The 22,430-nt window shown below is 28.0% G+C and overlaps 2 protein-coding genes across 12 annotated transcripts in view; both read right to left on the bottom strand.

The window, feature by feature from the left end:
* The window catches only part of LOC135925664 (uncharacterized), an 85,316-nt gene that overhangs the window by 27,062 nt on the left and 35,824 nt on the right, over positions 1-22,430 (bottom strand). For all 11 annotated transcript variants that reach the window (XR_010571704.1, XM_065461083.1, XM_065461088.1 and 8 more), the window contains one exon: positions 621-985. Coding sequence is in view for 10 of the 11 variants with exons in the window: in XM_065461083.1 (XP_065317155.1) it covers positions 621-985 (365 nt within the window). In the remaining variant the exon portion in view is untranslated. The remainder of the gene's footprint in view (positions 1-620; positions 986-22,430) is intronic.
* Positions 12,471-13,537, bottom strand: LOC135926461 (uncharacterized). Its single transcript, XM_065462347.1, has 2 exons — positions 12,603-13,537; positions 12,471-12,552 (listed from the first exon to the last, which is right to left on the bottom strand). The coding sequence occupies exon 1, from the start codon at positions 13,534-13,536 to the stop codon at positions 12,604-12,606; it is 933 nt and encodes a 310-aa protein (XP_065318419.1). The 5' UTR covers position 13,537; the 3' UTR covers positions 12,471-12,552; position 12,603.

The following is a 22,430-nucleotide window of genomic DNA, read 5'->3' as shown; positions in this document are numbered from 1 at the left end:
TGAAGGTAGTTATCATTTCCAATCGTTTTTAATTCTTACATATTAAATAAAATATCCAGAAATTGGAGAAATCAAAAAAAAAAATTTTTATCTATAATCTTCGTATACAATTTTGATATTAAATTTGTTATTACAATATGTAGTTTATAAGCTTTAATTGAATCAATTAAACCCTAATATCTCCAAATATATAAATGTTAGGGGGCTAAAATGTTGGCTATTTTTTAGTTAAATTAACCCGAAGGGAGTCGGCCGAAAATCTCATTCCTTTGCTTAATGGAATGACACTCCGGGGAAAAAATAAATTTAGCATTCCAATTTTTTTTTACTTTGACTAAAAATTTATAAAAATATTTTAAACTTTAAAATGGAGTTAAATGGACCCCCATATTAATAATAATATAACTGAATATTTTAAATTGAATAATAATGAGCGAATGAGTCATTTTTCATACTTTGACGCTTGTGATATCTCCAAAAATATGAGAGGAAAAATTTGGACCATATTTTATGTATGTGTAACTTAGTTTGAATGTAAAAATTAATCTAATTAATTCCCAAGAGGCCAATTAAAAATCATGTTTTTTTAATCAATTTGATATGGAATGCCCCAGTAAAACCTGCAAATATGGGTATTGTTTATTAAAATTATTCTCATCAAAATCGCGGATATTCATAATTTTTATATGACTTTTATCGTCATTGAAACGTAGTATGATATTTAATATTCCTTGTAGAATTATCAATTTGTGTAGGACACGGATTTTTATAATTCTTTCAATTAGGAGTTCTATATCGTAGCCAGGTTCTAATTCACGAGCACTATATTCGTCACATTTTTTATACTTTTCCCTTAAGAAGCAACGAGGTAGTTCGAGAGAAGATAATAATCTACATTTAGAATAATCATTTCCTTTCTCGTCTAAATTGTCGAAAATAAATCCATGTTTTGTCAACCATTTGTAAAAGTTTAAACTATGGTTCTCTGCGTATAAAACAAAAAATTATATATCAAACATTATGTAATATTTAATATGAATGTGAGAAACAGCTAGAGATGTACCGGATCCAATTTTTTATTTACCCGGCCTAGGTCGGTTACATACATTTCATTAATCCGATATTACTATAAAACTGATCCGATATTTAAATTGATTTTATTTACCATCTTTATTTGAATAAGTGCTATAAAATTAATATTTTCTATTCAAAAAAAAACTTTCACGAATTATTAAGCGTATTTTGTTTTTTATTCTCAAAAAATAAAATATAGGCAAAGTTTGTGCTAAACGTAGTATTTGTTAATCAGCTTTTAAAAACGGCTATCAAGATTTTAGCCAAAATATTATTACCTAAGCATTGAAATTTTGACAATAGATATCCAAACCTTTCTGCCAACTGTTGACAAAATTTCCAAGTTTGAATAATTTACTTTTGGATAAAATGTAAAGATTTTGTTATTTATTTTTTCCTCTTTAGCTTACACCTTTTCTGGTGGTAAGCTCCTTCAACATCTCTCTCCAATTTATGTTATTCATACAATCTCTTTTATCTAATTTATACTTCTTTATATTGGCTCTAACTTTATGGCCCCATTGAAGTTTTGGCTTTCCTCTATTACGTTTGCCCATCACTTCCAAACTCTCAACTTTATTTCCTATGTAGTTCATAGGCCTTCTCATTGTGTGCCCATACCACCTAAGTCTGTTTACCATTAACTTAGTCTTAATGGGCACTACCTTTAAACTACTTAGTATTCTTGTACTGCGCACTTTATCCTTTCTTGTTACCCCAGCAATCATCCTCAGCATTCTCATCTCCATAGTTTGTAGACTGCTCTCGTCTGATTCTTTGGTTGGCCATGTTTCCGAACTATATAGAATAGTTGGTTGTACTATGGAACTGTAAATTTTTCCCTTTAATTTGTGTGGGATTCTTTTGTCAAATAGCACTCCAGATAAAGATCTCCACTTTAACCACCCTTGATTAATCTTACTCTTTATCTCTTTTTCTATTGTGCCGTTTGTTTGTATAGTGGAGCCCAAATATTTGCAGCTTTCAATTTATCACCATATACACCGTCTTTTCTCTATTTACTTTTAATCCGTGCGTTTCTAGGATATTTATCCAACTCAATAATTGGTCATTCCATGTGAAATGAGCAAAAAAATCAAGATTTTCGGCCGACCCCTTTCAATTTCGATAAAAGGTTGTAGACTGGTTATATATGTTCCCATTAGATTATAAAGAAAATTTTAGCGCATTAGCAACTAAATTAGCGGAGATAACCGGAGTTAAAGGTCCAAAAAACGCTTTTTTTTCTTTTTACAAATGTTAAATAATTAGTTTTTAATTTAAAACTAAATATGATCAAATATTGAATCTAATAGCAATAGCTAAGTTAATAATTGATAATTATGGCGAAAACATCAAAATTAATTTTTTTTAAATATGGGTCATCTTATGGTCAGTTCAAAATTTGAAATTAATATTTCGAAATGTATATGATCTCCGATTTTTAATTTTTTTAAGAAATATTATCCGTTTACTATTTTTTTAATAATTTCTTTAACAATTAGTATGGCTGGATATTTATTTAAAAAAATATTGCGATTTTTATACTTAAAAAAATAGATGGCGCTATATATAATTGTTTTAATATGTTAAATTTCATTTTTTTTATTGATTAAAAATATTTTAATGTATAATATATCATAAAATTTGATTATATAACTTTGTAAACCTTATTCCCCTGAGATATTCGCAGGATAAAAAATTTTAATAATTTTTTTAATATTTCAATATAAATTAAAAATAATTATAAAATCGGACTAGAACACGAACAAAAAAGCAGGATTAAAGGATTGCAGGAAAATTATTAAGGAAAAAATTGAAAATCACATTAATTACCAGGCCTACCCCCAACCCTCCACCCCCCCCCCCCCCCAGACAAAGTCATACCCATCAAGACCAAGAATGTTATGAAATTCTCATTATTTTACATTATTAAAATAACCAGTGATAAAGAAAATTTCAAAGATTTTGAAAAATATTTTAAGCAATAAAAATAACAAAATTATAGTTCCGATGAAATAAGCCGACTCATGACTGAAATAAAAGATTGTGTATCTGTTAAAGGCGAGAAAGAATCAGTCCAAAGACTTATATTAAATAATCTTAAAGAAATATTCAAGATGTTTAAGGAAGAATACCCAAATATATCAATTGGATTCTCTAAATTTGCCGAACTTAGACCAAAAAACTGTATTTTAGTTGGAGCTAGTGGCACACACACTCTTTGTGTGCGCCATTCATCAGAATGTGAAATAAATGACAAATGTAATAGCTGAAATTACAGCAGGAGAAGATTACTGTACAAATTCTTATAACTATCTTTTGGCGCAAATTATTTGTAATCCATCTCAGCCAAAATGTTATTTAACAAATTGTGATCAATGCCCTGGTATAGAATCTCTTAAGGGACAATTATACCAATTGTTTCAGAGAAATCGTATAGAATATGTCACGTTTAAACAATGGATCACGGTGGATAGAACAAATCTTGAAACTATTATAAAGTCCATTGATGATTTCATCGATAATCTATTAAAAAAAGTTCAAATTTTACTGCGTCACTCATTTATAGCTAAACACAAAGTTTATTTTTAAAGAATTCCAAAGAAAATTTAAAAGATGGAGAATTTTCAACAATTCTAGATGATTCAGAGAATTATTTCTTCAATTTACTAGATGAAGTTCAGGAATTTCATTGGAACAACGTGCAGGCCACTATAAATCCATTTGTAGCATATTATAAATCTGGAGAAGAATTAAAAAATATAAATTTTGTTATTTTGTCCGAATCATTAAGCCATAATACTAGTGCAGTCCACCTTTATCAAAAATTTTTATTAAATTCTTAACAGCCAAATTTAATTCTAAACCAGAAAAAATAATATATTTTTCAGATAAAGCCGCGTCTCAATACAAGAATTGCAAAAATTTTCTGAACATATGCCTTCATAAATACGATTTTAATATTCCTGCCAAATGGCATTTCTTTGCCACTGCTCACGGCAAAAATGCATGTGACGGTATCGGAGGAACTGTCAAAAGATTAGTTGCCAGAGCTAGTCTTCAAAGGCCAAATAAAAATCAAATCCTAACCCCATTAGAATTATATAATTATGTTAAAGAAAATATTAATGGAATTCAATTTGAATATGTATCCAATCAATAATATATCGAAGAGGAATTAGCCCTTCGTAAAAGATTTGATTCTGCACTGCCCATTCATGGTACCCAAAAAATTCACGGGGTTATTCCCATTGATCAAAATAGACTAAAAACCAAAATATATTCTAATTCCAAAAAATATAATATAAAACAAGTTTCGTCTTTAAATGAGAAAATTATATTTTAAAATATTAATGGATATATAACATGTGTATATGAAGATAAATGGTGGTTAGGATATAAAATCGATAAAAATGAAGAAGTAAAAATCCGATTTTTACACCCTTGTGGACCTTCAGCCTCATTTAAATTTCATCTGAAAGATGATATTTTAGTGTTGCCTAAATCTCATATTCTCTCGCTGGTCAATCCTTTTACTCCCACTAGTCGAACATATATATTATCTCCTGAAGAAATCTCACAAGCTAGCCAGGCTTTGTATTCCTTTAGATGAAGTAAGATTTAATTAATTTATAAACTATCTTAATTAGGCAAAATTTGTGAAGATTTTAAAAATTTATGATCTGAATTACGAATAAATATATATAATGCACATTGTAATCGATTTAGTATGATATATATACATTAAAATATTTTTAATCAATAAAAAAAATGAATTTTAACATATTAAAACTATTATATATAGCGCCATCTATTTTTCCTAAAGAATAAAAATCGCAATATATTTTTAAATAAATATTCAGCCATGCTAATTGTTGAAGAAATTATTAAAAAAATAATAAACGGATAATATTTCTTAAAAAAATTAAAAATCAGAGATCATATACATTTCTAAATATTAATTTCAAGTTTTCAACTGACCATAAGATGACCCATATTTTATCAAAAATTAATTTTGATGTTTTCACCATATTCATCAATTATTAACTTAGCTATTGATATTAGATTAATTAAAAACTAATTATTTAACATCAGTAAAATGCAAAAATAGACGTTTATTGGACCTTTAACCCCGAATATCTCCGCTAATATAGTTGCTAATGCGCTAAAATTTTGTTTATAATCTAATGGGAACATATATAACCAGCCTACGATTTTTTATCGATATCGAAAGGGGTCGGCCGAAAAGTGATTGATTTGACATGATTTCATCCTTGGATTCGGCAAGTATCACAATATCATCTGCAAATATCATATTCCACGTAACTGTTTGAAATACAGACTGTGCTAATACATCTATTACTGTAATGAAGAGAAGTGGGCTGAGAGCCGACCCCTGATGAACACCTTCGGCATTGTGAAGCCTGCTGAAGTACCTGTTGTGCTACGGACCATTGTTGTATGGCCCATATACATATCCTGTATTATTCTTATATATTTTTCGGGAACCTTTTTGTGGCGTAGCGCCTACCAGATAAGTTTTCATGTGTAGCTTTTTGTTCTTTTCCCTGTATTTTTCACTCATTTGCCTAATTGCGTGGATAGCATTGGTTGTTGATCTTCCAGGCATAAAGCCAAACTGAGTCTCTCCTATTTCGATTATATCTCTTAATCTTTTTTCTATTATTTTTTCGTATAGTTTTAGACAGTGTGACATTAGTTTTATGACCCTGTAATTTTGACAATTTTGTGGATCCCCTTTATTTTTGAAGATAGGAACTAGATAGCTCTGCCTCCATTTTTGGGGACTCTCTTCATTTCCAAATTTTTATTGTACAGATTTGTGAGGAGATGTATTCCATTATCTCCTAGTGCTTTAAGGCTTTCTATTGGAATATCGTCTGGACCCCTAGCTTTGTTGTTTTTCATATGCTTGAGGCATGTGATTATTTCTTGTTCTGTTATAGGTTGTACAAGGTTTTGACATGGGGAGTGTTCGTCTAGATGTAGTATGTGGGGATTAAAGTTGAGAAGCTCCTGAAAATATTCCTTCCATCTCTTCATTATTTCTTTTTCCTTTATTATCAATTTCCCATCTTTATTTTTAATTACTTTCGGAGCTCCGTTTATATCCCTAGAGTTCTTTTCTCGCTGTTTGGCTAATCTGTATATTTTATTTTGCCTTTCTTTAGTATGTAGATCTTCGTACATGTCATCGTATGCCATAGATTTGGCCCTAGCCACCGCCTTTGTAGCTATTCTCTTGGATTTTTTGTAATTAGTCTTGTCATCTGGGTTTTTGGATTTGTACCATATTTTATATAGGGCTTTTTTTCCTTTATAGTGGTTTGTACCTCTTCATTGCACCACCATAGTTCTTTGTATGATTTGTTGCCTCCCCTTGTCAAGTCTAGTGTCGATTTGGCAGTGTCTATTAATCTGGATGAAAGGTCTGTCCACATTTTTTCACTGACTTGTGAGGAATCTATTGTTTCAATATTTGCATTGATTGCAAAGGCATCTGTCATTGTTTTTAATTTGCCCCATTTGATGCATGGTTTTAGTTTTATCTTGTTTTGAGTGGATTTATTTGAGATGTGTAAATCCATGACTAGTAGCTTGTGTTGTGCGGCGATATCTTCTCCTGGGATGACTTTGCAGTCTATTACATCTTTTAATCTTCTGCGAGAGATTCGCATGCAATCTATCTGTGTTTTCCTTGTACCACTTTCGTATGTTATTAAATGACTGTGTTTTTTCCTATAGTAGGTGTTGGTCAAGGCAAGGTCGAAGGCTTGCGCAAATTTCAGTACGTGCTCTCCTTCATCATTTCTTTCTCCATATCCAAAACCACCATGATGCCTTTTGTAGCTATCTTTTGCTTTCCCCATATGCGCATTTAAGTCACCACCAATTATGACTAGGTCAACCTTAGGGATTTCCATTACAGCTTCATCAAGGATAGCTCTAAAGTCATCTTTCTCTTCTTCCTTGCAACCCGTTTGAGGAGCATATACTGATAGGATGTGTAGTATTGATTGACCAATTGAGAGTTTTATCTTCATTAGTCTATCAGAGATCCTGTTGACTTCTACTACCGAGGAGGTTAGATCTTGACTGAGAATGATGCCGACACCGTTCCTATTGTTAACAATTCCATTATAGTACAATTTATACCCATCTCCAATCATCAAAGTCTTTTGTCCTTTCCATTTCGTCTCTTGTATGCACGCTATATCAACTTTTCTCTTGTTCAACATTGATGCCAATTCTCTCGTCTTACCTTTAAGCGTCCCAATATTCAAACTTGCTAATCTTGTCTTCTTTGCTTTGACCTTTACTTTACTTTTCACAGGATGGAGGTCTACACCCTGCGCGTCGCTTGGAGGGAACGCCCTAGCTTTCATATTCATATTTCCATTTGTTTCCTTTATTTTGTTTATTGGACAGGTATCCTTAGCACCCGGCTGTCCAGGCCTGTCGGTGACCGGGGTGTCTTCTCTAAGCTCCGAAATTCATCATACTATATGTCTTTACACATCAGTTATCGAAGAAAAACTTGAAAGTTTTTATGATCCTTACCAGAATTGAACCTGCGTCCTTGTTCGTACTTCTGTTTCCAAGCAAACATCTAACCCATTAGGCCACCCCGGCGATCGATTATCATCTTAAAATTAATTTTGCTTATGTATTAGGGTAAAATATATTTTATTAAATTTGTTTAATATTTATAAATAGTCGCTTGATTTTATATACCACGTGTAGATCGGGTGATTACTTTGTCCCAAAAAACTATAAAATGGATAATATTTTATAATTATAAGAACTTTTTGTTTTAAATAGCTTTATAATTTTTTTTTCGATATATATTGTTGGCCAATAAAATTAGCAGTTTAAAACTAACATAATGCAATAAATACACCTAAAACTTAAAAAAATGAGAAAATAAATATTTAAATTTTGAAATAATTTAAAATTTTGGGAACTAATTAAAAAATTAAATATCATTTTCATTAATTTTTGGGGTTAAATTAAATTTTAGATTAAATAATAGCTGTTCAGTTAATTAGTTTTATAAAAAGTGTCAATTTTTAAGGGTGATGTGTATAAAAAGTTGGATAAAAATTTTGCTGAAGCTGATCTCATTGAATTACTAGCAATTTTTTTCATATTATATATCTTTTATATTCATTAAATTTTTAATTATTAAAGATAATAATAGGACACGCCCTGTGAATGAGGAGCAGAGTAATTTAGGCATTCCTATTATGCCGATAAACAATAAAGATATTAATATGTCCCGCGTAAAAAGTTAAAAGAAACCCGTGGGGTAAACAAGTGATCCATTCCAGTGGGAATGAAGGAAGTACCAAGTTCTATTGAACAGATAATATAAACTTAATTATGATTGAAACAAATCAAAATTTATCGATAGGGAATAAAAATATTGGTTATTCAAATAATAGTATTTTGATATTAAGTGAAATTAAGGATATTTTGAGAAACCTTTCCGGTGAGGTTTAAACTGGGGGAAATAAAGATAAAAATATTACAGATAACTGTAATAGTTATGTCCGAAAAGATCATAGTGAAAAAAGTGACCAAAAAATTAATAAAATTGTAATTCAAAAATAATTGTTAAGGACAATATTGTTTGTTATAGATGTCGTTTTTCGGGCAAGTTAAGAAAAATTGCTTCGAAAGAAGCAAATTTTCTAAATATGTTTCCCCAGAAGCCACCAATATTGAATAAATCAATGGTTAGAAATATATAAAACATTTTGATACCAAATTTATGTGAGATTTGAAAATGTAGATAATGCTTGAATGTTTCAGATGTAAAGAGATTGGTAAATATCGTGTTGAACTGTGTTCAATCGATGAGTGGAGCGCAATGATTAAATAATTTGCGTAAACATCATTTAAAGGTTGAGACCATGACATTATAATAATATCAATAAATATAAAGTGAAGAAATGCTGTGGATATATTTAATGACAAAGACAATTACCTGATGAATGAACGTTGTAAAATGAATATTTACTAGAATAAAGAATTTTATGGTTGGAAATATTTATTGTCATACTAATGTAATAAAATAATATAAAGCAACTGGTAACCTGAATAGAAAGGGTTATAATAATAATAATAAATAAAGAAATCCTATTGGGAATATAATAAAAAAAATCAATGATATTCAGAAGCCTCTATAGGGACGAATTTATGCATGAATATTGATTTATGATGCAAGTGAAATTCAGATATAATAAATATAATTCAGCCGATTAATACATATAAAATTCTAATGACTGAAAGAGGATGGACATTGTCCATGCCCTCGTGGTAATTTAAAAATTGACAATAATATTAAATGCACTTTAATACCGGTGCGAGAATTTCAATAATGTCAAGTAAACAATATTATATATATTAGTCAGTGAGGACCCTTGAAAAAGAAAATATACGTGTAGATAATTTGACGGATCTGAAATTTTGGTTTTGGGTAAAGCTAAAATAGGGGTAATTTTTTAATAACATAAGCTCTTGATCTAAGGTGTAGTGGAAAAAATGTGAAGACTTTTATAGGTCAGGATTGGATTACCAAACTCGGTCCTCAACATATTTATTTAGATATTTTTACTATATAGTGATTTCGCAGCTATTATGCTCAAAAAATTTTATTGCGGACAGCATGAGAAATAAAATTAGAGAATTATATATGGTTGATTTATTGAGTAAGGAAGTGAATCCTCTCATCGATCATACTATTTGTGTCAGTCAAGAGTCGAGTTAATTGTAGAGTGGTGTAGCTATAAAATTAATATTAAACTTAATAAAGATCTGTTGATTATGAAATTGAAAAATTAAATAAAGTTTGTGATGCTAATACCTAATATAGTGGGAAAATATGGTAAAATTTTTGAAGACACTTTGAAATTTAATGACTATTACGTAGATGTTAAACTGAAAGAAAGGTTTTCATCTATTTTTTTAGCATATCGAAGCGTATAAGTGGGAAAAAGACGAGTTAGACCGTTGAGTCAGTGATGGAATTATTTCCTGTAGAATATAGTGAATGGGTCACACTTTTTGTTCTGGGGAAAAATCAAGTGGAAGGTTAGTGTCGACTTTCGTGTTAATCCAAACGTGAGGGTTCTTGGTGAAATAACCCTTGCCTAGAATGATGAAATTCGCAAGTTATAGACAATTACTACTTCTAAAGATTTATTTACCTTTGTAGGTTACCCTTTGGGCTAAGTGCAATTATTATTTAACGTACCAAGGCATCTGTAGTTGATTATGGTAGTGAACCCGGAACAACATAACCATCGTTTTGAAGAAGTTTTCAAGATTCTTGATAAAGGCTTAAAAGCTAGTAGAGATAAAAGTGTTTAGGGTATGACAAATTGTGTATTAGGTCATAAGATAGTGGAATTGAGGTGAAACCTCTGGATAAAAATTTAATAAAGAGACAATGTTAACCCTTAACAAATAAAACGAAATTTCAATCTTCTGAGTATGTTAAATTATTACCTAGATTTATCGAGTATTTTGTTTAGGCAGCATCGCATTTATAAAAAATATCAAAAACGGTGTTTCTTTTGAATGTGAACAACAAACCATCTTTAATTAGTTAAAGCAAAAAATTGGAGAAAAACCAATTTTAGTTTGTTTTAACAATGATTTAGAACTAATTTTAGCTGTAGATGCATCTAATAAAGGTGTAGTGCATTATTATATTTAAAGGATGGGTTAGTAGCGAATTCTAAGAGATGTTGAAAAACAATAAAATGTCGCGATCGGTAAAATATTTGTTATGTATATCCATAGGCCGTTGATTCAATTATTTAAAAGGGACAATAGGAATTAAGGTTATCCTCGAGATTGCAAAGGTGGTTGTAACTCGTGTATAGTTCTAATTTTTAATTGAGGTATCGGCATGGTAAAGAAAATTACTTTTCAGATATTTTGTCAAGGTTAGGATAAGGCAGTGAAGATCCCGATATAATCAATAATAATATTGAGATAGAGAGAAAGCAATGGTTCGCTCTCTTTCCATTCTTGAATGGAGGTCCCACTAAAAATCCCAAGGAATTTAATTCTAGAGATATTTTACAAAAAAAATTTATAAAATTTTGTCCCACAAGATTTTAAAATAGATATTTGCTCAATTTTTTGAGAAAATATTTAAAGCTGATAGTAAATACCGAAAAAATATTTAAACAAAAATAACTTTCTTATATTTTTTGTCAAAATGCTTATTTTTATGTAAATATTTAATTTAATAATTTATTATGAAAAACAACTAATTTATTCTATTTCCCTTTTCAAGATAATTCATTAAAAATTTCATTTCAAGAATTTGTTAATATGAAAATAAAAATTTGATAATTTTTTAAAAAATTATGATTGACATGTGAAATATAAATAGTATGGGATTACAATGCATTCCAAAAAATTGCTCCGATATAATAAAAAAAATCATAAATGTAATAGCATGGCTTTTTAATATGTTTTATGACTATGAGAACTAAGATGGAAAGAAAGTGTTTTAAAGAAACACTTGTAATTTCCTCTTAGAATTTTGTTTTGTGCCTTAGAAATAGGGAGTGTTTTTAATCTAGTCCATATTAATATTTTTTGCCTAATTGATTTAAGAATTTTAGGCATTGGGAAGAACGATTCCCCAAAAAACTAAAGATTAGAGGAATAAAAATGAAAAATTTAACAGGGACCAATATTTGCTAAACTTTTTGGAAGTCCAAGAATTTCCAAATTGCGGGAAAAATTTGGTATTTTGGGAGTGGAATATAAAAATTGTGGTAGAAATATAAAAATTGCTAAAAAAAATATGGGCCCTCAACTTCGGCCGGGATTGTGAATTATTCTTATAATTACTTTATATAAATAAAGTTGGTAAAGTTTTATAATTTCAAAATAGGTAATATTCAAAATAACTTTGTAGTGGAGTTACTTTATTTATATTACAGTGAAGAGGGGGATATTTTTCACCAGATGTTAAAACAAAATAAAATGATACTATTATATTTTAATTTTAATCATACTTAAACATTAATCTATGTTAAAAAAATATTAAACAACTTTTTTAAATGTCACAAAAAATTTTTTATAAAAAAATATAAAAAGTTTTGTCATCACATATTTTCTTTTACTTAGTTAACGATATTTTATGTAGAATAATTTTAAATATTAATGATAAATTATTCATTTAAGTTGTAAGATCTTAGTCAGAATCTTTTATTTCTGAAAATAGTTTTTTTCTCTCACTTTATTTTATCATATTTGAGACATAACTTTAATTTAATATTTTATTCAATTCGTATAGTATAAATACATATAATTATATATAATAAGAAATATATTCGTAATTACACTAATACATGAATATTAATTAATAAAATATGAAATATTTAATGATAGTTCATAGTCATAAATTGCTTGCTTAAGTAGTACCTATAAATATTAAAAAATGTTAATCGTAATTTATTATATAATTAGATTACTTTAGTCAAGAGGTAGTCCACGATAGCCCAGCTCCAAATAATGTTGCATATGTTTATAGAAATTTGTAAAATCATATGGAATAAATTGATTCATTATTTGATTAATATTATTTATTATATGTTCCCTTGTACTTGGTCTGGGAATTAATGACCTGTACTTGTTTTTGAAAACCCCGAAAAAATTTTCAATTGGGTTTAATTGTGGTGAGTATGGGGGAAGATATTCAATTCTCTCTTTATAGTCATCAATTAGATGACTTTTATGTATTGACGCATTGTCCATAACTAATATGGCATCTGGTGGTAATATACTAATAATATCCATTAATGAATTTCGGAATAACATACCATTATATGATCCTTCGATGATTTTATAATGTATAACTCCACAAATTCCTATAGTGCAAAGTACACTTACATTTTTCCCTTTTGAGGGTGGCACCTTTATTGATGGTCTAACGTTGAGTGGTGCCCAAGCATAGACAGGTACAACATGAAAATTGATGCCTGTTTCGTCGAGAAAATAGAGTCTTTCTCTGGAGATGTTCAGCAATTTGCGGCAATACACCTGTCGAATATTGATAGCTCCTGGTGTATTCCTGCGATCTGGTTCTTTCCCAGCTCTTTTTTTGGACCATCGGATGTTTTTAATATATTTCCTTATAGTTCCAATATTTTTTGGAGAACCAGAGGGCAAATTCTCAATTATATCCTTCACCGTGAAGGTATTATTGTCGATTAGCAAATCCATAATTTGCCTTTCAATATTTGCTGTGTCTTTAATTTTTCTCCCCCTTTGTTTAAGCGAGAATTCCTTTAAGGGCTCACCAATAATTTCTGGGAATGTATCCCGTTTTATTTTATGTATTGATGCCTTCGACATATTAACAAATTTAGCAATATCCTTAACCTTCATCTGTTCTTCCTCTGGCATTGCTAATATTTTCATTACCATTTCAATTTTATCTTTGTTCCAACAATTGTGTGTTCTTTTGGGTTTAGGAATGGATGATATTTGAGAATGATTTATATTTTCATTAATAGTTGCTAAAGAATTATTATTTGCAGAAATATTAGAATGTGATTGATAATTTTCCATATCATTCCCATCTGAGATTGGCAAAGAATAATTTACAGAATTACTTGAGAGTAAAAGAGATGTATTAAAGTTATAAAGAATGTAGTTTATATTAAACATTATAAGATTGAAAAATTAATTAATAATAAATTAAATATACAAAAATATTAAATTATGTAAATGATATGTAAAAAAATATGTTTTTTTTAAAAAGTTTTTTTTTTAAAAAAAGTTGTTTAAAATTTTTTTAACATAGATTAATGTTTAAGTATGATTAAAATAAAAATATAATAGTATCATTTTATTTTGTTTTAACATCTGGTGAAAAATATCCCCCTCTTCACTGTATATATAAAAGAAAATAATTTGATCAAACGAGACAAAATATTAAATAATATCTTTACTATTAAAATAACATATTTATTTATTAAAATATATTACAGTGAAACGAGTGTTAATAATCAACATACAATAAAAGGTGGTAAACATATTTTATTTTAATTTTACACATATTGAAATTAAATATGGACAAGCAATTAATTAAAAAGATTAATCGTTGAAAAGAAATGTGTTGAAAATTTAATTTAAAATAAAAAAATGTATATAGTTAGTGCTGTAAACGTTATCACAAAAAGAAACGCGTTACCGTTACTCGTTACGTCTGAAAAAAGAAACGCGTTACCGTTACTCGCTACGTTTTTAAAAAAGAAACGCGCGTTACTGACTACTCAAAAAAGTAACAAAAATAAGGTTAACGTTACTAGAAGTCTGCATTGGGCGGGGATTCGGCCCGCCCGCCCAAGCCCGCGCATAGTGGGCGGGCGGATGGGCGGGTAAAAATTTTTTCGAGAATAGGCAGGCGGGCGGGTTAAAAAAAATTTGAAACTATGGGCGGGCTGGACGGGCGGGTTAACCCATTAATGGTCAAGATTTTTCTAGTGGATAAAAATGCTCAATTTTTTCAAATTATATTGATTAATGCTCAAATATGATATTCTAAAAAAATCAGCCAAAAAAAATAATCCTAAATAGAAAATCTAGCCTGGTGCATATATGCACCGTTAACCATTAAGAGGTTAAAAAAGATAAAAATTATATAAAATACTATAAGATCAAAAAAACAACAAATATCTTTATTCTTTTTTTGTAATTTATAATAAAAACGAGAAAATGTTTATATATTATGAAAATCCTTGAAACATTTAATATGGAGTGCGATTTGACATGTTTGGCACATATATCTTGAGTGCGTATGGCAATATCTGCATCTTCGTCTTTTTCCATCTATAATTTTGGATAAATAATGTCCAGATGAATCAATAGGGTTTTCACACTGTAATGCAAACTGGCTGGCGTGACCTGTACTTGAATTTTTTTCAATTTTTACTGGCGTTCGAAGGAGGTAGTTAGTAACTTCTCGTCTAAATGCAAGCAAACTCTTCTTGTCATCTCGATTCACGAATTTCCAGATTTTCCATGAATTTACCAAAGCTACATCAATAAAATTGGTGAATATTGGCCACCACCATTTTTTTCCTCTTATTTTTATTCTATATGTAGATATTAGATTATCACATAGATCAACTCCACCCATGTGTTTGTTATAAGCAGTTACCATATTTGGCTGAGGAATTTTTATTTTAGAAGATATTTTCTTAGAATACCTTGAAACATTAGAAAGCAAAGAGATAGTGTGGCATGTCGATGCAACGGTCACCACCGAATTATCATTCCAACGAACTACAAATATTTCGTTTAATTTTTCAAACCTATAATCATAATATCCTCTTTCTTTTTTTGCTACAACCTTTATAGATTCAACTGGGCAATGCTCTATTCTATTGTCCCTCATAGTTCCAGTTGCAAAATATCCCATTTGTTTTAAGTATGATGTAAAGAAATTATCAAAATATATTTTATGATAATTTGGTTTTTGCAATGCCTTTAATAATTTTATGATTACATTTCCACCTAATCCATATTCATATTTATTTTCGCTTTTTCCTTGATATATATCAAATGAGAATACGTAACCGTCGGAAGAGGCCAATATCCAAGACTTGTATCCGAATCTAATTGGTTTTCCTTTTATGAACATTTTGCAAGAATGTCTTCCTCGATATGGTATCATCTGTTCATCTATTGATAAATGATGTTTAAAAATTCCGAATTGCTGAAATTTATTATTCAATATATTAATGTAAGGCCTAACTTTATAAAATCTATCATGTATATCTATTTTAGTATTGTCTGCCAAATGGATATTATATTTCAAATTTCGAAATTGTAATTGGGTCATTGTATCCCAGATTATTGGAATAGAAATATCGCTGTCATTAGACCAGTACATTCTTTCTTGTGGGAGAGAATGATATCCAGTAAATAATAGAATTCCAATAAATCTCTGAATATCTTGGATGGTTATGCATATGTTAGGTCTATTCATTTGTTTAGCATAAATATTACTTTGTTCTACAATTAGGGAATATAAGTCTTCGTCGAAAATTAAACAAAATATATCTGATGGACTTTTACCATGTAAATCATTTTCAAGTTTTATTACATCTTCCTTTTCTCCATTGAAAGAGCTTGAAGAATATATTGCATCCGTTTTTCTCCATTTTAAATTGTGAGAAATTCGAGAATAGCTTCTTGTAGAATATGGTTCTGGAAGGTCGTCATCAACTGAATTATGAATCTCCAATTCTCCAGCTGTATCTGAAGGCAAAACTCCGACATTTGTTAAGTCATTTTCATCGAAATCTTCTTCATCACTAACTGCAGAGTGGCGGAATTATAACCATATCTCTTTCTTCAATTGGTTCCTCTTCAAAAAGTTGAGCAAGCGCTTGTTCAATTGTTAGAAAACGTTTCATTAAAAAAATTTATTAAAAATTAAATATCTAGACAAATTATTTTCGTAGAATCTTGATTTTTTTATTAGTCATCTATTATTTTGATTGAATTGACAAAACAGGTGCATAATATTTTATATAAATAAAATAAAATCTTCAGAAAGGAAGAGGCTAAAAATAATTTTAAACTTTTGAATATTTATGAACCTAATAATTTCATATAATTTGATCGGGATAAAAAATTATAATAGGAACAATATATTATTCGATTTAATCTCAGGGGAAAAAAATTTTTTTAAATTATTTTCAAAAGGTCTTTTTTGGGTATAAAATTTTTTTTAAAAATTCTTAAGGGGCTCGAGCCACCCACCCATTCCCTTCCCACCCTTAGTGACGGTAGTGGTTTTAAATATAATATAAAAAATTATAATTCATTATGTTAAATTTCATTTGTTTGAATTTTTTTAAATAATATATACTGCTAGATGGTTAACGGTGCATATATGCACCAGTCAATTGAATTTTTTTAAATAATATATACTGCTAGATGGTTAACGGTGCATATATGCACCAGTCAACTTTATGTGGTTACCTACTAAAATATTAATTATTTAAAAATTCAAAAATGATTGATAAATATTGATATATCTATAAAGAATATATACACACTAGTTTTCATCGAAATAATTTTATAATATGCTCGTGAGATCACTTAGAAAATTTTGCATTTTAGACCTCATAAATTCGCAAAGTTTGAGGGTTTCTTAGGGGCATAAAAAAATATTTTTTTCATATTTTTCTTTTCCAGTTTTGAAGTACAATGTCTGAACTATATAAAAATCTTTTTTATTATTTTTAAAAAAAAAACTACTATGTTAAAATAAGGTATATAGGAGGTGGTGCATATATGCACCGTTAACCAGTAACGGGTTAAGGAAATTTAAAATTTTTGTTCAAAAACAAACTAAAAAAAATAATTGTTTAAATGAAGAACATTTACCTAACTATATTATGTAATAAACACAGCAATAAAACTTTTTTCTTAGAATAAATAAACATTTTTGTCTATTGAAAATTTCCTTTTATGGGAATATAATAAAACTTTTCTAGTGATTCTTCCGAATGCGGAATTAGCATTGCTGGAAGATTTTTAGAACAAAGAAGAACGTGTTTGAATCCAGAAAATGTCGATTCATTATTATTTTTGCATTATAATTACATATAATATTAATTTTACATTTATATTTTTTTCATAAATATTCAATTTGATCAAATAAATTGTCCATAATTTACATTGATTATTTTTATACTTATATTAATTTCCAAAATTATTTTTATACTTATATTAATTTCCAAAATTATAAACTTTTTGTAGAGGTGTAATGCTGAAATATTTTTATTAGATGCTTAAAAAAATTAAAGAATGACCATAATTAAATTTTATAAGCGGGCTTGGGTTAAAAATTTTTTATAAATAATGGGTGGGCGGGTAAAAAATTTTAGACTAATGGGCGGACGGGTAAGGAATTTTAGACAAATGGGATATATTTTTTTGAAAACTATGGGCGGGCTGGTTAAAATTTTTTTAAAACATTGGATGGGCGGGCTTTTGGTCCAAAAACCCGCCCAATGCAGACCTCTACTCGTTACCTCTAGAAGAAAGTAATGAATGGGATTCCTTTTCTTCAAAAAAAGTAACGATGTTAGTAGTGTTGTTAAGGTAACTAGTAACTAATTATATTTTTACCAATGTAACTGCCAAAAGTAACTAGTTACTTTTAAAAATATGTATGTATTAATCTAAATAATATATTCAAATAATTCATTTTATTTTTAATATGTTGCGTTTAAATTGTGTAAATGTGAATTAATAGATTTTCATTTCCATCAGAATAAATAAACCTATTTTTTAATATTGAAGGATTTCAAAAATACCATGCAACATCTATTAAAATAAATTCCAATCGGATTAGTTGATTATGATAATGAAAGCGATGTGGTATATAATAATATTAAATGTACAAAGATATGCCTTAAGTAAATTATCATGATACAATATTTTGATACTAGTATCTTTATATGGAACAAATGTCTGTTGAAATGAAGAAGTGTTGTATGTAAATTTAGATGATTGGTCAAGAGATGATTCTTAATTCTGGACCAAACTTTTACCTGGAAGTGACCAATATAACTTAATAAATCTTATTAATTTAAATAGAACAAACTAGGTAGCAATATCAAATCTAAATTAAGTTAATTGAAAATAAATTAAGTTTCCCTTTTTTCTCCCATCTAAACCTAAGCTTTATAATTAACTCAATTCCTTATGTATTATTTTTTTCCTTAATCACCTTATTAAATATATCTCACATTGAAATTCTACTTGGAAGTGACCAATTTAATCTGATAAACAGAAATTATAACATCAACTAATTATAGGTTAAATTAATTCATTGTAAGAATAAACTATAAGTGTTATTTCTCCATTATATTTAGCAATAATCTCTCTAGGCATTTCAATTAAAATAGGTTAATAAAAACCTAAGTATATTTCAACTAAAAATTATATTAATTAAAAGGTAATCCAAAATATTCATTAAAGGCTCTAAGATCAATAAATATTGTAAATCAATCATTTTATAATAAATAAATAAACATTTATTAATTTTTTACTAACACCCTAGTCTAAAATCTCTTAGCATAGAGCAACTTTTTCTAATTTATCCTTAGTTAAATTAAATATTAAATATATTATTAGATTTTAAGTACCTAGGAATTAGGATAATTATATCAATTTGGTTTAAAATTTGTAACCAGATCATACTTTTTGTAACTTAATTAATATAAATTTGTATATATTCTCTTATCTCTTTAAATTTAAAAAAATTTTGGTCTAAAAACATTTTTCTCAGTGCCTATATAAAACATTTAGATGAAACATTACTCGAATAGATCAAAAAAGATAGAAATTTTAAATTTAATAAATACTTTAATACCTCGCGGTGAATCTAACACATATGGCTCATGTTCGCAACAAACATCATTAGATGTAGTTGGATTTTTTGATTTAAGGCGTCAAAATATTATTGATAATGATGAATTTATTGAAAATTTTATTAAATCCAATAAGCACATTATCTTTATATGAGGATTTTCCAAATTTAAAAATACTCTTTATTAAATATAATGTTGTTATTACATCAAGTGCTCCTGTAGAGCGTTCAGTCGAGGGAAGCTCATCTTTGGAAAGAAACGAGGGCGTCTCCTAGATAAAAATTTTGAAATCCAATTGTTAAAAGCAAATAAACATTTATTAAAGTCAAATTTTTATGAAAAATAAATGTTTTTTTTTCAATGCAAATATATAGGATATTTTTATTCGATGTAAATATAAATATTCTATTTTCCGATATTTTTTTCGGTTTACTTATTTTTTTATATAAATAAATTGTATATTTTTTTTAAACAAATGATTATATCATAATTTTTTAATATTAAATAAATTCATTCAGTAAATAAATGTATTATATGAATGATGTATAAAGTAACTTATAATGTAACTAGTTACTTTTTTAAAATAACTGTAACTAATAACTAGTTATATTTTAGCTAACGTAACTAGTTATTTTCTAAGGTAACTTTAACAAAACTAGATGTTAGTAATGACGTTACTTTTTAACGTTATTTTACAGCACTAATTTTGACAAATGATTTAAAGTTAACTGTAATCAGAGGATATTTTTATTTTAAAAATAGTAATTTAAATTCGATATTTATTATGCAATAATCGGATGATGTTAATTTTATATAAATAAACAATTTTTTATAATTTTAAATGACTTGTTAATTTTTACTTTTAAAATATTTTATATTAGTTTAATTTATTAATAAAGTAGATTATCTCTGACTAACGTCGTTATCTTTTTTGAAGAAAAGGAACGCCATCAAAAAATTGCAGCCAACTAAAAATGTGATGTCTAGGCCTACTCTCTTATTAAAATTTATAAAACATTTGACACCACGGCAAAGAAATTAGTGGGTCTATTGTGTTTCCCAAAAAACTATGGATTCTTGATCAGCTTATTGTAGTTATATAAAATATATATTTCATAGATTGAGATGACGGTATAATGACTAAATCCAGACATTACAGCCTACTTAGCTTTTAAAAGGCTAATCTAAAAACACACATTTGATTATCTAGCAAAAAATCTTTGAAATTTTTACCACATATAAGATACAAAATAAAGTGACCAAATGCATTACCGACAATACTAGAAATTATATAAAAGCTTTCAAGTAATAAAATTATAATATATTTATTATAAATATTAAAGTATATGAACAAGGAGAGGTATCTGATGATGAAAGAGTTCTTCTGCCATTATTTAATCTATTTGAAAATCAAAATACTAATGATAGTATTGTGTACATACCTATCATTCCTGTTCAGCACACACTTTAAATCTCATTGCAAGTGTTGACATTGAAAAGAGAGGTAAGGATGTCCACTTTTAAACCATTTCAAAAAATTACATTTTCTAAGTGTAAGCTATTGTGGAATATATATGGGCAATCTTCAAACTGTGCAGCCATTTTTAAGGAAAACATGGGACGATATCTGATTAAACCGGTTATAACAAGATGGAACTCTTTTTATCACTCCGTGAAATTAATAGATAGTCTTATTAAAGAGTGCCAAAAATATGAAGAATCTTGTAATAAATCTTAATTACAGAGATTTTCAGATAACGATAAGTCTTTCATGGATGAATATTGTGTGGTTAGTGTTAATTAAGAAATATGATATGTATATATATGATTTTATAGGTTATGGAACCGATTGCTACGGCTTCAATTTTGAGAGCGAAGAAAAAATGTATTTGGGATAACTCACTCCCACGATAACTATTATAATATTAAAACTTTAAAAAAATGGCTTTAAATAATTCAAGTTTTGTAAGCCACTTATTAATTCAATCCTTGAAAGCATAGATAAAAGGTATACAGTTCAAATATTGTTTACAATTTATATTTTGATTATCTTTTATTTTCAATAGATTCAAACACATCTATAAAGTTGAATATATACTATCAGCAATAATTCACCAGCATTTAAATTGGATAAGCCCTGGATAAAATTAGAGGTCAACAAAGGAAGAATGCTAGAACTTTTTCCAGTTTGAGAAAAGTGATAAAGAAAGAGCAGACGTAATTTCTTTATACAACAAACATACCATATTTTCTGATAAAGATAAATTTTTTTGATTAGAAAATAAATGAAGATCCTTGTGAAGATGATCTATTATAGCTTTTTTTTAAAATTAAGTAAATTCTTTAAATATTTTTAATAAATTCCCCGAATTAAAATTTTTATTTATTTAATAATACAATTCTCCCATCCTCTGCGCCAATTGAAGGTGTGTTGAGCACTAAGCGCTCTTGTGTCTGATCAAAATTTTAAAAATCTAATTTGATAAAAAAAAAAATTGATCATATTTTAAAAAATCTTATCTTATTATATATTCTTTTTGTATAGTTTTATTTATATTATATATAGTAGTAAAAAAATAAATATTTTTTAGTATGTAATATTTATTTTTTTAAATAACGAGTAACCCGTTACTCTTTTGAATAGTTTTTCTAAAAAGGTAACGAGTAACGGTATCGCGTTTCTTTTTTCAGACGTAACGAGTAACGGTAACGCGTTTCTTTTTTGTAGTAACACTTACAGCACTATTTTTAATTGATTTGTATTAATAATTATAATAACTATTTTAATTTCTAAAAAGGTACCATCATCAAATTCGTAGAAAATTGATTTGTATTAATAATTATAACTCTTTTAATTTCTAAAAAGGTACCATCATCAAATTCGTGGAACAATGGAATATT

The sequence above is a fragment of the Gordionus sp. m RMFG-2023 genome, chromosome 3 (genome assembly GCF_954871325.1).
Source record: "Gordionus sp. m RMFG-2023 chromosome 3, tfGorSpeb1-WG-v2, whole genome shotgun sequence".
Classification (NCBI taxonomy): Eukaryota; Metazoa; Nematomorpha; class Gordioida; order Chordodea; family Parachordodidae; genus Gordionus; species Gordionus sp. m RMFG-2023.
Note: the sequence above shows the minus strand (reverse complement) of the source record. Positions and strands in the feature narration are given on the sequence as shown.